The 14,222-nt window shown below is 38.1% G+C and overlaps 1 protein-coding gene across 1 annotated transcript in view; it reads right to left on the reverse strand.

The window, feature by feature from the left end:
- Positions 1-14,222, reverse strand: part of UNC5C (unc-5 netrin receptor C) — a 358,016-nt gene that overhangs the window by 12,555 nt on the left and 331,239 nt on the right. Inside the window, exons 13-15 of the mRNA XM_087962879.1 lie at positions 9,238-9,471; positions 3,755-3,904; positions 1,957-2,121 (exon numbers count right to left, since the gene is read on the reverse strand). Of these exons, the coding sequence (XP_087819005.1) occupies positions 1,957-2,121; positions 3,755-3,904; positions 9,238-9,471 (549 nt within the window). The remainder of the gene's footprint in view (positions 1-1,956; positions 2,122-3,754; positions 3,905-9,237; positions 9,472-14,222) is intronic.

The following is a 14,222-nucleotide window of genomic DNA, read 5'->3' on the forward strand; positions in this document are numbered from 1 at the left end:
TTTTCAGTGTAAGGATTGGCAAGCACATTTGTTTCATTCATACAATGAAATACATATTTTCAAAAACAGAGATACCACTGTGTATATCATTCTCAGTGGCTTCACACATTTGTGAGAAATTTGTGATATGGCTCTTGAATGTTTCTACTCCCTGATGACAAGGAAGAAAAAAGGTACTTCCCTAGTCCTCATTTCCCTTACAGCCAATACTTTGCACTATCATAATTTTTAGATATGGTGTCATCTGCTGCTACACAATCCTTATCAGCATTTTCCCCAGCCGCCGCTGCATATAGAAGCTTATGCTGTAAAAGAATCATGAAATAAACCTTACTAAATCTTCCATAAAGTCTTTACAGTGATGTCACTGTCCCCTTTGAGGAAAAAAAATGCCCACAAAAGGGGGATTTTCTTAATCTTTCCATTTGCTTCTCTGTCTGATCCATTTTTTTTTCTTTATCCACCAGCCCTGGTAGACAGAGGCAGCATTTATCAAAAGGACCGCTAGATCTTTCCCTATCCTGAATTTCTGTTCCTCCAGTTGTTGCTGGAGTTGTGCGCTTATTGAATGACATAGACCTGCTGGGCTCAGAAATAAAAACACCATCCAAAGCCAGCAGGGGTGGAGCTGTGTGGCTCAGAGATATGGCCAGCAGAACGAAACTGATGGCTGGTTGCTATGGTGCTGAGACACCAGAATCATTCCTTATTAATGTCAGTGAGGTCTTTCTTTGGAGTTGTTTTTAACTGAAAAGGCTAGTGAAAGTCAGAAAGAGAGTACCAATTCTGCCACAGCATGAAGCAGAAGAAAGGCCAAGGAAGTGATTTTAAGGCTAACACTTCATTCTGGGAGATAGAAACGAAGAGGAAAGGTTTCGGTCTAATGATTTTTTTGTCCCTGATTATATAGCAACAATGGCAGGACTTAAAACACTTTCAAAATAAAATTACATTTTAATAAGGGTTGCCCTGCTTTTATCCCATTTATGCTCCTAAGTAGACCCATTCCACTGCTCAGGTTTGACTCCTGATTAAAATTCCCAAAACAAATTTGACTGTCTATGGTCATTCCTACTGCTCAACTTAATATTATGGCATTTTTATTGATTATGCTAGATCTTCATAAGACAAATCTGAATTGCAATAGTGGCAAATAGTGGCAAATCTGAATGTTACCACAATATGGATGACAGTGACCAAGCTATCTCTATATAGGAGAAGCTGCAAATGGCAGAAATTGCTTCATATCAGAAATGCCAACTAAACATCTAAATTTAACATCTCTGTTGTGCTGAAAACTAGGCTCTTCATGGGAAAAGGGAAGCTATATTACAGAACAACTGTCTTTCAGCCTTAGATAACCCCTAGTTTCTGTCTTGCCAATATTATCTTTCCTTTTCTTATGTGTTCATTACATAAAAGATTTCCAGACAAAGCCATCCTTCTGTCATGTTGCTCGATGGTTTTATTTCATTAACTTCAATGAAACAATAACACCTTTCAATTCAGTGGTGGTATTCAGCCGGTTCGGACTTGTCCTGGCATACTGGTAGTGGAAATTGTGAGTAGTTCAGAGAACCAGCACATACCACCTCTGGCTGGCCCCGCCCACCTGCCCTTACCCTTTCCTGTCCTATATTCCCTTGTTTTTTTAGCGCAGTTGATTCATGTGGCAGAGTATATTGCCGCACCTCAGGTGAGCTAAAAACAGCTCACCTCACTAGCGGTGACACAGAGGGCATTTTTTGACTGCTGCGTACATGCATGAAGCGCTCTCTCATAGAACTGGTAGGAAAAAATGTGGAATCCCACAACTGCTTCAATCCTAGTTGGTCAAATCAAGAACTTTTGCATAGTCTCAGTTTCTACGCTATTTCTTTGATCTGTAGACAATGAATATCTTCCTCTGAGGATTTACCCAGCTGTGAGAAAAGTGAGAGTGGAGAGATGCCTCACCTCAGACACCACACAGTTGAGTTGGAATATCTGCCCTTCTCCTTCCACCTGCCGTATACAGAGTTTGCATACCAACTCCAGTGTGTTCAGGCTGAACCTTTCCAGGGTGAAGGTACAACGCAAATTTCTTTGACATCCACTCCAGATATGGTAAAAGGGAATTTCCTGGAGAAGAAATAACACCGATAATAAAAATAAATTTCTGATTTTTCACTTAGTCCAATCTGTGCTGGATGTAAATTTCACATGACTAGGTTATTGTAACAATTGATGAAATATAGTTAAGAGTAGAATGGAAAGAAATGAAAAAGTAACATTTCCATAACAAAATGCATAATTAAGGTAAGTATATATTTAACATGTTTGTTCTCCAGACAAATATGCTCCAGAAATTTAACCATAGTCTGGGACTTCTGGGAACAGAAGTCCCAATTCTTTCAAATGGTATTTGAGAGTCTACAACAAGAAAAAGTTTCTAATTTAGACTTAATTTAATGCCAAATGACTGAGTTTTCTGTAACAGATACTTATTAAATTCCACTACTGCATTTTTGTAAATTCCTGAAGAGATTTCTATCATCATATAATATTTGCATTATAAAAGGAGTTAATTCTTGGAATTAACAATAATGAAGCCAGGTAGGCAGGTAGATCAATTCCACCTATGTTATAGTTTTTCAGTTTTCCTTACTCCATACTATCAAATATTTCTCCATTGTTTCTGTAATCATTATATCAATAATCAACTTCAGATTTTATTTATTTTTATCCCACCTTATTACTTTATAACTAATGCAAGGCAGCAAACATACATTATACTTCTACGTCTTCTATTTTCTCCACGACAAAAAAAACCTGTGAAGTAGTTTGGGCTAAGACAATGATTGGCCCAAAGTCACCCATCTGGCTTTCATGCCTAAGGTGGGACTGGAAATCACAGATTCCTGGTTTATAGGCCAGCATTCTGACCACTCACCAGACTGGCTCTCTCACCTAAAGGTAACATTCAAGATCTGTGGAAAGGTAATGATACACCTTTCAATAATTATTATGAGGACAACACATAAGAATAGTTCTGTAGAACCAGGCCAAGAGACATTTTGCTTCTCATTAGCCGACTGGACTTTGGGATACTTGCATATAGGAGTCTGAGTCTGAAGTACTCTCAAACAACAGATAATAGTGAGCCATGAAGACTAATACTACAGTACTTGGCAGATTTGTCTTCTATTGGTTTTCCCTATTTATTTTTTAAATAAAACTACCTAAGTTTGGGGCTATCATCACATCTTGTAATGAATGAATCTGGTAATGAATTCCACAGGTTAATTATACGTGGTTCAGTCATATAGCCTATTAGCCCACTAGTTCTTTTTCACATACAGCTCACAACCCCTTAGTGTGCATATGACATTAGTGATACTTTTTGCCTCAATATGCATCACTTTACACTTACTTAAATGAAACGGATATGCTGTTAGGTTGGCCCCTTGTCCAGTTTAAAGAGATCCCATTGCTACCAGGTTGATGTTTTCAATGAGCCTGGTGTGTTCACTGTGTATTCCTTATCAACATCCTTTATGAGCATTTAAAAATATAAATCCCAATACACATACCAACAATGCAAATAGAATCATTTAACCAAACAATGTAGTAGCAGGTGTTAAACATTCATTTATCCTTATCAAGTATTCAGCAATTTCAGAGATCCTGTATTCCCACTTGACTTTGCAATACTGGATGATGCTTAATATTGCAAGAGGGCTGATGAATTCTCCTAGAATTTGGCAATTCTTACCTGGTATTTTGCTAGTAGTTTACTCTTCCATAGGGAGTGAGTAATATCATGAATAGATAAGCGAAGATTATGAGTGCTACTCTTAAAATGTAAAGCCTTTGGGTCCTCCAATAATTGTCCACCCATTTGCCTCTCCAACTGTAGCACTTCCTGAATGTTGCAAGAAAGACAAAGTACATTTAGCATGGTATTAAAAGAGTCATTGATAACATATAAATTAAAACAAAAGTTGTACAACCCTGCTCTGTTATGTGAACTCAAGATCACATAAATTAGTCATTCATTCATTCATTTTTTCATAGCATCCACTTAGCCTAGTGACTTTGGATGGCTTACAATTCTAAAACAATTTTTAAAAAAATATTTAAAAAAAACCTCACAAAATTAATTCATGCAAACAGCAGCAGTGATGATTAATCAACTAATAATAAAACCAAGTAACGGGGCCCTAAACACATTTGGAATTCCAAGCCCAGCTACATAGACAACATTTTAAAACTTTGCAAAAATTTAACAGAATTGGAGCCATTCTACTCTCCGAGGGGAGATTCTGTAAGGGCTAGAGCAGAAAAATCTCTGAAACTATGTTATTGGCTACGGTACTGTGTTTTATAGATGAAAGGAGATTTGAACCCAGATCTCTTTGCTGTAAGTTGGGTCTTCTTTTCTGTACACTGAAGAATTATATACTCATAATGACTCCTAAATAGGTTATGAATTGATCAGCACAGGGAAAACACTTTGCAAAAGGAAAGACTTCCTTGCTCAGTGCAAGGAAGACATCTGTTATACAAACCAGTTGTAGGGCAAGCCAGAACCTGGTCAACATGAAAGATAAGGACTAAATATGGCCCTATTCTGATTCAAACAGGAAATACCTGCAGAGGTGGTATTCAGCTAGTTCGGACTGGTTCCGATGTACCGGTAGCAGAAATTTTGAATAGTTCGGAGAACCAGCAAATACCTCTGGCTGGCCCCACCTACCCACCCTGCCCTTTCCTGTCTTGTATTCCCTTGGCTTTTTAGCTCAGCTGATTCGGATGGCAGAGCGAATTGCCACGCCTCAGCTGAGCAAAAAAGCAGCTCACCTCACTAGCGCTGACACAGAGGGCGGTTTTTGAGTGCTACACGAAGTGCGCTCAAACCGGTAGGAAAAAATATGCAATCCCACCACTGAATCCTTGATAGGATGAATTGTACGGTATATTTACTATGATTTTGCAAAATGATCCCGCAAATCAAAACTAATGTAATTTCTGTTTGAATGTTCATTAGACTAAGAGGGATCTTTTTTCTGTACAAGGCTGAACGTCTTACATTGCCAGTAATAATCCAAAGCAGAGGAAGACTCCCTTCCTTCCTACTGAAATCATAATTAGAGGAGCAATGCTGCACTTCATAAACGAAGGTAAAAAGGGACTTTAGGGCACACGTGTAACATCTGTCACAACTCCTGGAACTAGACTCATCTTTTTCTGGCATGGCTGTGGAGTTGCAGTCCTGTTAATTAATTGATTGGACTTTGTAAATCACATCCATAGTTTTCCCCCATGTGAGCATGCACACTCTGCACACATAAAAGATAGAAAATATGTCTTTTCTTCAACATACAAGATCATTATGATGATCGTGCTCACAAACTATTTAGCATAACTGAGAAGGCTGTTGTCTCCAACTAACCTGACAATTCTTAAAGTCAAAATGGTGTTTGCATTTAAATGGGAGGGGGGCCTAATTAGAAAGCTTTTAGAATTACATTCTGCCAGTCAGTTTTAGCTTATTCCAAGAACACCTTAATTATCTTGTGAAGATGCCTAAAAACCAAAGCGGCAATAATAATTTGATTTCTATCAATGTTAATTACACCCAAATTATATTCCTGAGTTGCGAGAAGGAAAATTTGTTGTATCTCCTTACTGATATATTCCTTATGCAGCCTCTATATTGTTGCACATAATTAAGATTCACTTAAACAAGAAAATTTAATAACACTACAATCATTATTATCTGGTATTCCTACTCAATTTTTCAAAGCAATTCAATACAAACTTGAAAGGAAGACGGATATGAATATACAGTATTTCTAGTTTCATGTTACAAGCAAGGGAACAAACATTTTTAAGGTTTCCTTGCTTTCCCCGCCAAACATGGAAAAGTTGACATTAGGGATTTTTTGTGAGTGAATAAGGAAATGGATAACAGAAAGAATAAAGTTTTTTCTTGGTTAATGAATTGGATTACATGTAGAAAGAGTTAGATTCAAGTCCTGTTTGAATCATCATCGCTGACTAGGTAACACTACTAATAATTATGTAATAATAATAAGCAAATTTAGGGAACACAGTGGCTCAGTGGCTAAGATGTTGAGCTTATCAATCAGAAAGGTTGACAGTTCGGCGGTTCGAATCCCTAGCACCATGTAATGGAGTGAGCTCCCTTTTACTTGTTCTAGCTACTGCCAACCTAGCAGTTCAAAAGCATGTAAAAATGCAAATAGTAAAACAGGGACCACTTTGGTGGGAAGATAACAGTGTCCCGTGCGCCTTCAGCATTTAGTCATGCCAGCCACATGACCACAAAGACATCTTCAGACAGTGCTGGCTCTTTGGCTTTGTAATGGAGATGAGCACCGCCTCCTAGACCCGGAAATAACTAGCACGTATGTGCGAGGGGAACCTTTACCTTTACCTAATAAGCAACTTTACATGAAATAGCTTGCATCCGGAGACAATACCTTTACATCACCAATATCTTCCTATCCCAGATTCTTGGGAATGACTCAATAGTGTCAGTCTTGATTAAAATGCCAAATCCACTCTGAACATCTGAGTGACTATGCGACCAATATAACACAATAAAAAAGATGTTGAGACTTTAGAAAGAGTGCAGAGAAGAGCAACAAAGATGATTAGGGAACTGGAGCCTAAAACATATGAAGAACGGTTGCTGGGACTGGGTATGTCTAGTTCAATGAAAAGAAGGACCAGGGGTGACATGACAGCAGTGTTCCAGTATCTCAGGAGCTGCCACAAAGAAGAAACATTCAAGCTATTCTCCAAAGCACCTGATGACAGGACAAGAAGCAATGGACAGAAACTAATCAAGGAGAAAAGCAACTTAGAACTAAGGAGAAATTTCCTGACAGTGAGAGCAATTAATCAGTGGAACAACTTGCCTTCAGAAGTTGTGAATGCTCCAACACTGGAAGTTTTTAAGAAGAGATTGAATAACTATTTGTCTCAAGAGGTGTAGGGTTTCCTGCCTAAGTAGTGGGGTTGGACTAGAAGACCTCCAAGGTCCCTTCCAAGTCTGTTATTATTCTATTCTACAGTGCTTTAAAAGAAAACTAAACTTCAAAACAACTTTAGCATGTTTTAACTTACTCAAAAGAAACATGCAGTGTTATAAGATTCAGAGGGCTGATTTAATCTGAATGCCTTACAGTGTTTGTACGGTGCCTTGTTATTTTTTGTCATGACACATGTTTGACATAAAACTAGAATAAGTAGGCAAGTGTACTGCTAACTTCTTTTAACACACCTATCCTTACTTTAATCTAGTGTTACAGTACTAAAAACAGCTATAAATGGACCTGCTGTTTGGATACAAGTTCATGGAAGTTGGCTTGAATGTCTCCTTGGTGCTATGCACAACACTCATGGAATGTACGATGTGTAACTTGCCAAATGCTTCATAATGCTTCTGTTGTCCTGCCTAGTCAAATGTATGGCAAAGTATGATGGGAGCATTCAGCTCAGTTCCAGGATAAGGCTATATAAGTAAGCATGGGATTTATTTAGTCAGACTGGAATACAAATAACTTGTATATTATTATACATTACACTCTTTTGTATATTAACCAATACAACATTTAAAAAATAGGATGTGTATCTATGTTAAGTACCCTGAATTCCTAAAAACTATTTGGCTCCATGGAAACCCAAAAACTTTGTAAGACCTTCACAGACTTCCTTGCATAAGCCCGCAAGTGAGTTGCCTCTATTAGTAATTCTCAGAAGACACTTGTTTGCACATAAAACGTCTGGCGAGTATGAGACAACGCCGACCGATTCTGTGGGCCAAAATGGGCAGATAAGAAAAAATAATTTATCTCTGCGAGACTAAAACCCTGACATTGCTTGGAACTTAATCCCCTTTTAATGAGCTTGAGATGCAAGCAATAATATTCTAATGAATAAAATGCAGTAATTTTTTAACCATCAGATACTGTCCAAAGAAACCACATGTGGTCCAGAAAAGTTTTGCCAGCGTGTATTCTATTGCTATGCGCAAAACGTAGTCATCGAAAGGAAAGTAAAACCAATTGAATCTCACCCCTGACTACTACCACTATCAGTAGTGGTGCAATAGAAATAACAACAGTAATAATTTGTTCTATTCTATAAATGGCATTGCCAATGGTAGCTGGAGTCATATGGATTTGCAAGCCATGCACAACAATCCGATTTTAGGAAGACTTTGTGGATATATTTACTAAAGCCTTATGTAAGCCGTTAAGAAAAACACACTACAAATAAAGACTCAGATATCAATAATGTTGTGCTTAATGATGGAGAGTATAACTGCACCATAGATTACAACTTCAAAAGAGGTGACAAGCTGTATCTCTTGGTATGGAAACCCTGCTGTGAATTAGTTGCATTCACATGAATGGATAAGATTGTGTGTAGGAATACAGAAAGTTGGATCATTTATGTTACAAATTTTCAGTGCAAACACTGCAGCCAAAGTTATCTAGCTAAGCAATACAACAGCAGGATTGCATTAAAAACCCGGAGGTTCTTTTATCATTATAAAGTATTTACAAAGAGGCATTTATATGTTTTGTTCCTCTGGGGAGCTGGCACTTTGCATCAAAAATACATGAACCAGCAATTAAATTTTTGAGCACCTTATGGCCTTTTAATAATGCAAACATCGTGGAATCCAGATTTCATTGCAGGTAAACAAAAGAATAAGGCATTCTGGGAAAAGAATTAGCTTATAGTGTGAGGAAAATGATGATGAAAAGGTCATTGTTACAATTTAATCTGCATTTTTTTTTTGGTCTTAATCATGCTCATCTTTTGTTATAAAACAGATTGGTGGACATTTGCAAGCAAACAATGGTAAAGTCCAAAAGTAAATATTAAAGCAATATAATGATGGCAATAGCACTTAAACTTATATATCGCTTATATAGTGCTTTTACATCCCTCTCTAATCGGTTTACAGAATCAGCCTATTGCCTCCAACAATCTGGGTCCCCATTTTACTGCCCTCGAAAGGATGGAAGGCTGAGTCAACCTTGAGCCTGGTGAGATTCAAACAGCTGGCAGTCAGCAGAAGTAGCCTGCAGTACTGCATTCTAACCATTGCGCCACCACAGCTCTTGGTGGCAAGATATAATAATAACAGTAATAGCAATAACAAGAAATGGAAGAGGAAAGAGAGACCATGATGATATCAAAAATGAAAATTACTTTGAGGGCATCTTGGGTGTCATCCAGACAGTAGACACGGATGTTGTATTCCAAGGATGAACAGATCAGTGGCCCAAATATGGCCAACTTCAGACGTTTTGTGGCTGCTTTGGTGACTGATTGCCCTACTAAGGCATAGGTGCTAAGAGTTTCTGTGAGGATATGGCATGCCTCTGGATCCAACTGGATATAACATGGAGTAGTGAAGTTTTCTTCTCCAACTGCTACTACATCCTGAAAAGATCAAAGACAATCAAATAAGAACAATTTAAAGGCTTGGACAATGTCAACATCAATACATCAATGCATACTATTCAGGCAATAGTATTGCTTTTCCAGTTACAATACCATGGAGACATGTAAAATATTTGGAGAAATCTGAGAGTAATTGATATCAAGCAAAGTGTGTTTCAGGAAATAGAATTCAAATAAATCAGGGATATATAGTAGCTCTCAAAATACTTGCTCACTTATTTACTCTATATTTGACTATTATTTTATATAATATGTTTTACTAATATTTCAAGTATGGGTATCCCCAATTTATTTTGATTTTCAGAAGCAAATTAAATTATTTTATGTTTGATGCATTTAGCCCTTTTCTATGCAATGATTCAAATCCGGACTTTTAATAAAAGCATACATGCATATTTCATTAAAGAAAAATATTCACCCAATAAGTTGCAAACGTATCATGACATAAACATTACAAATATATAATAATTTTAACATGGAGAGAAATAAAGGTGGAAATTGACATTTGCCAAAGATGGCGTAGGCAGAACCATATACATCAACAAATCTGTATGAGGACAATGGGCAAAAATTAGAGAGAAAAAGAAAAAAAGAGTTATAATTAGAGGTTCAGCATTAGGTCACATAAAAGATACTTGTAAATATTAGTGTCATGCTCCCCCCCCCCCATCGGAGTCTGAATCTGCAGGGGAGGATGAGATGGAACAAGAACTGACAGAGAGTGAGAGGGCCTTGGAGGAAATTGGGGAAGGGCAGAGTCAGTCCAGGCATGGCTTTTCGAAATTAGTGAGGCCTGCAAACAGGGAGGAACAGAGTTCAGACGAGGGGCAAGAACCACCCCTACTGATGCAAGGGCTTGGAGAGTGCAGAGAAGGAGGAATCAGCTCAGATGGAGCAGGCCATGCATGAGGAGAGAACCCCACCCAGCTTCACCAGGCACACCTGGGGAATGAGACTTAAGGTGACTCTGTGGGGAGGGTCATTTGTCGGAACAACTGCTGAGGTCCTGAAGTGTTGTGTGCTGAAGTTTGAATGTGCCAAGGAACCTTGCGTTCCTGTGTGGTGTTCTAAACTGATTATCTGGATATTTTGCTCCCTGAATTCCTTGCTTTGCTCTTCTTTTACCAAATACATTTAGGATTTGTTGCCGTGTAATTGCAACCAGACACTGCTTGAGGTTGGTGTGATGGGGGTTTATTATCACCCTGCTTGTCAGTAACGTGGAAGCATTTGGGGGAGATTTGGAGCACAAAAGGGACAGTTTGAACTGTCAGCTCTTCGTGTTATCTCTGTGCCGTACCCTGGGTCATCGCATTTGCAAAGATACTCACTTCCCTTTTTGAGTAAGGAGTTGAAAGGAAGACGAACTGCTTAGAGAATTTGGAAATTTAGACACCCAATGACAGCTACCACATATGCAGTGATAATGGGAAAGATCACTGAAACATCAATTCATGAACATTTCCCCCATTGCCTCAAAGTAAGATACCTAGTAATCTTGATCTTATAAATGAATCAGTAGGTTCAACGATTCATGAATTGGGGAAAGATTTAAAATTCCTTCATTAAGGATAAGGTGATATTGCATGTGTATAAAATGACCCCGCCCATCCTGAGGAATAGGAAGAAACAGGTAATCAGTAATGAGATCTTAGCAACCATTGCTATAAAACAATTGTGTTGGCACTTTCAAAACTCATCTGCCTTGAGGAGTGCTCAATGGAAGGAAAGAAAATCAGAATGGCATTCAGAATAGGAAGAGAATAAGCATATAGATGTTAAAACTTACAGTGCGAGAAGAGTTGAGAGTTCATTCATGAGTATTTCTTGTTCTCAGTGCTGCTATGTTGATCTTGGAAGGTAAGAGGGAGCAGAAACCACACCAAACAAACTTGAGACATGTTTTAGTCCCAAATTTCCCAAAGCATTGATGGACTCCCATTGGGAGTCTGATTGGGAGTCCACCAATGCTTTGGAAAAATTTGGGGCTAAAACACGTCTCAACTCAATTTGTTTGGTGTGGTTTCTCTTCCCCTTTAGCTTCCAGGATCAACATAGCAGCACTGTGAACAAGGAATGCTCATCATTTCATTAATTTATGGAAAGAATCAATGTGATATATGAATGAACAGGATGATTCCTTGAAGAAAAATATAAAGTAAAGTAGTCTTCACAACTATTTTACAATGCACAGATTAGTGTGTGGGGATTGGCAAGCTTAACTGTCAAAGGTAGAATAAGTGACGATAAGAAAAGTGGTTGGATCCAGAAGGAATGTTATCAGAATAAATGATTAATTATGATGTAAGCATGAAACTATCTTTGGAAATAAGGTCACATCTGAATATAGCACAACTATGTCACCCTGGCATTGCAGATAAGAAGATTCAGGCTAAAACACATATAGGTTACTAGTTGTCCAAAAAGAAGCAAAAACTACCAAAACCACAAATTGAAAATTAGCACACTAATGTTGGTAGTAGCCAGAGATTTAAACAACAGTTTGTTAAAAAAAAGTCCTGGTAAACTCCAGGATGTAAAAAGATAGCTACATTAAGTGGATAGAAAACAAGGAATATCTATCAACAGGAGAAAGACTGAAAGAAATAGCTGAGAAGGAAACTTTGATTAGAGAGAGAGAGAGAAAAAGACAAAGAGAGAAGTGGTAAAACTTGGAATGAATTAACTTATTTGTTCACATTTATATAGCTCCTCAACTCAGAAAACAAGTGAAACAATATTTCAGGCTGAATGACTTAGAAACTAAGTTAATGTTCTCACATAGGAATATTGATTTGATCAAGGATGTTCCTGATATTACTTCAAGAACATTCATTATGAGTCTGATTTAAAGTCAAGCTAGAAAATTTGATTACAAATTGGCAGTAGGGTCATGATGCCAAAAAGACTGGTGAAGGTTTTTTTTTTTTTTGCATTTAATGAGACTATAAGACGAGAGACATGAACCACACCTGGATCATCCTGATTTTTTTAAAAATGAAGAGAACGCAAGAAGAACTTTCTTGTTCCATTAATGAAAGGAAGCACTTCCTGGAATTTTAAAATTAATTATCCCATCTTTATTATTTCTGTGAATAACTCAAGATCCTCCTCTTTGCCTCACAACAGCCACCCTGTGAGGTGAGTTGGGTTGAGGGAGAGTGACTGGCTCAAAGTCACTCAACTGGCTTTCATACTTAAGGAAGAGATGTCATGAATGCCATTGATAGAATTGTGAATTATCATGAGCAAACAAATCTATTTATTCCAGTGATTACAGTCACTGGATTAGTCACTGAATCATTGCATCATTACCACAAGATGCACCTGAGCGAAAGATGTAATATTATGTGGAGAAAAAAATAGGAGCTTGGATCACTTTCCCACAGATTTTTAAGCCATATCCAATTAGACTAACCCATCATACTCAAGAGATGCAAAAGCATTTGAGGGACTGAAAAACTTATAACAATGGATATAGAAGTCTATTGTTAAATCCTCCTATTCTCAGAATTACTCAGGTTATTTAGACAGGCATCTGGTGTATATTGGAGACGTGGTAAGACGTGGTAAAGAATGGGCAAGTGGACAAGATTGAAGTGGGATCTAATTTTGCTGGGATTGTGTAGAAGAGAAATGGAAGGCAGAGTTAAATGCATCATCAGTTTAGAGGCTTTGTGTTGCCACGAAAGATCCAAGTCCAGCCCCGTCCCTCATGAATTCTGTTGACCTTTATTTAGTGCCAATTTGTTGCTGACTGTTAGTTGAGTCTTAACAGATTGCTGACCTCTATGATGATGACACTGGAGACCAAGGAGCTGAAAACTATCATGATCACTAATGCTTTAAGGATGTCTAGACCCAACCAGATCTGTCACAAAAGAGGCACTCCCACAACTTTTGTATAACTGAAAACAAAATATCCCTGTGTCAAAATAAACCAACATTGCAACAACAAAATGCATTTGCACTGGGTATTGAATATGCCATCACATCTAAGTGCACTTATGAAAATGGGCGTTCATTGCTCAAACCCTACAGCTAGGTAGGGGACTGATGTAGCTAAAAGACATGAAGAACAGCCCATTTGAGAATATCTTCATCTTCCTGTTTGTCTTCTATAGAAGAAGAATATAGAAAAGGACAAAAAGGAACAAATATCTAGTTACACTAAGGAGAAAATATACAAAAGAAAGTTCCGTATCTTGTTGCTTGTGTAGCACTTAACAGATTTAACAGATAATCAGAGTTGGAAGGGACCTTGTAGGTCATCTAGTCCAACCCCCCACCCAAGCAGGAGACCCTACACCATTTCTGACAAATGGCAGTCCAATCTCTTCTTGAAAGTCTCAACTGATGGCGCTCCCACAATTTCCGAGGGCAAGCTGTTCCATTGGTTGATTGTTCTCACTGTCAGAAAGTTTCTCCTTATTTCCAGGTTAAATCTCTCCTTGTTCAGTTTCCATCCATTATTCCTTATCTGGCCTACAGGTGCTTTAGAAAATAGCTTGACCCCTTCCTCCCTGTGGCAGCCACTCAAATATTGGAAGACCGCTATCATGTCTCCCCTGGTCTTTCTCTTTACTAGACTAGCCAAGCCCAGTTCCTGCAACCGTTTGTTGTATGTTTTAGCCTCCAGTCCCCTAATCATCCTGATTGCTCTTCTCTGCACTTTTTCTAGAGTCTCAACATCTTTTTTATAATGTAGTGAGCAAAACTGGATGCAGTAC

The sequence above is a fragment of the Notechis scutatus genome, chromosome 4, assembly GCF_049901735.1.
Source record: "Notechis scutatus isolate UNSWTSFEM ecotype Mainland chromosome 4, rNotScu1.2, whole genome shotgun sequence".
Lineage (NCBI taxonomy): Eukaryota > Metazoa > Chordata > Lepidosauria > Squamata > Elapidae > Notechis > Notechis scutatus.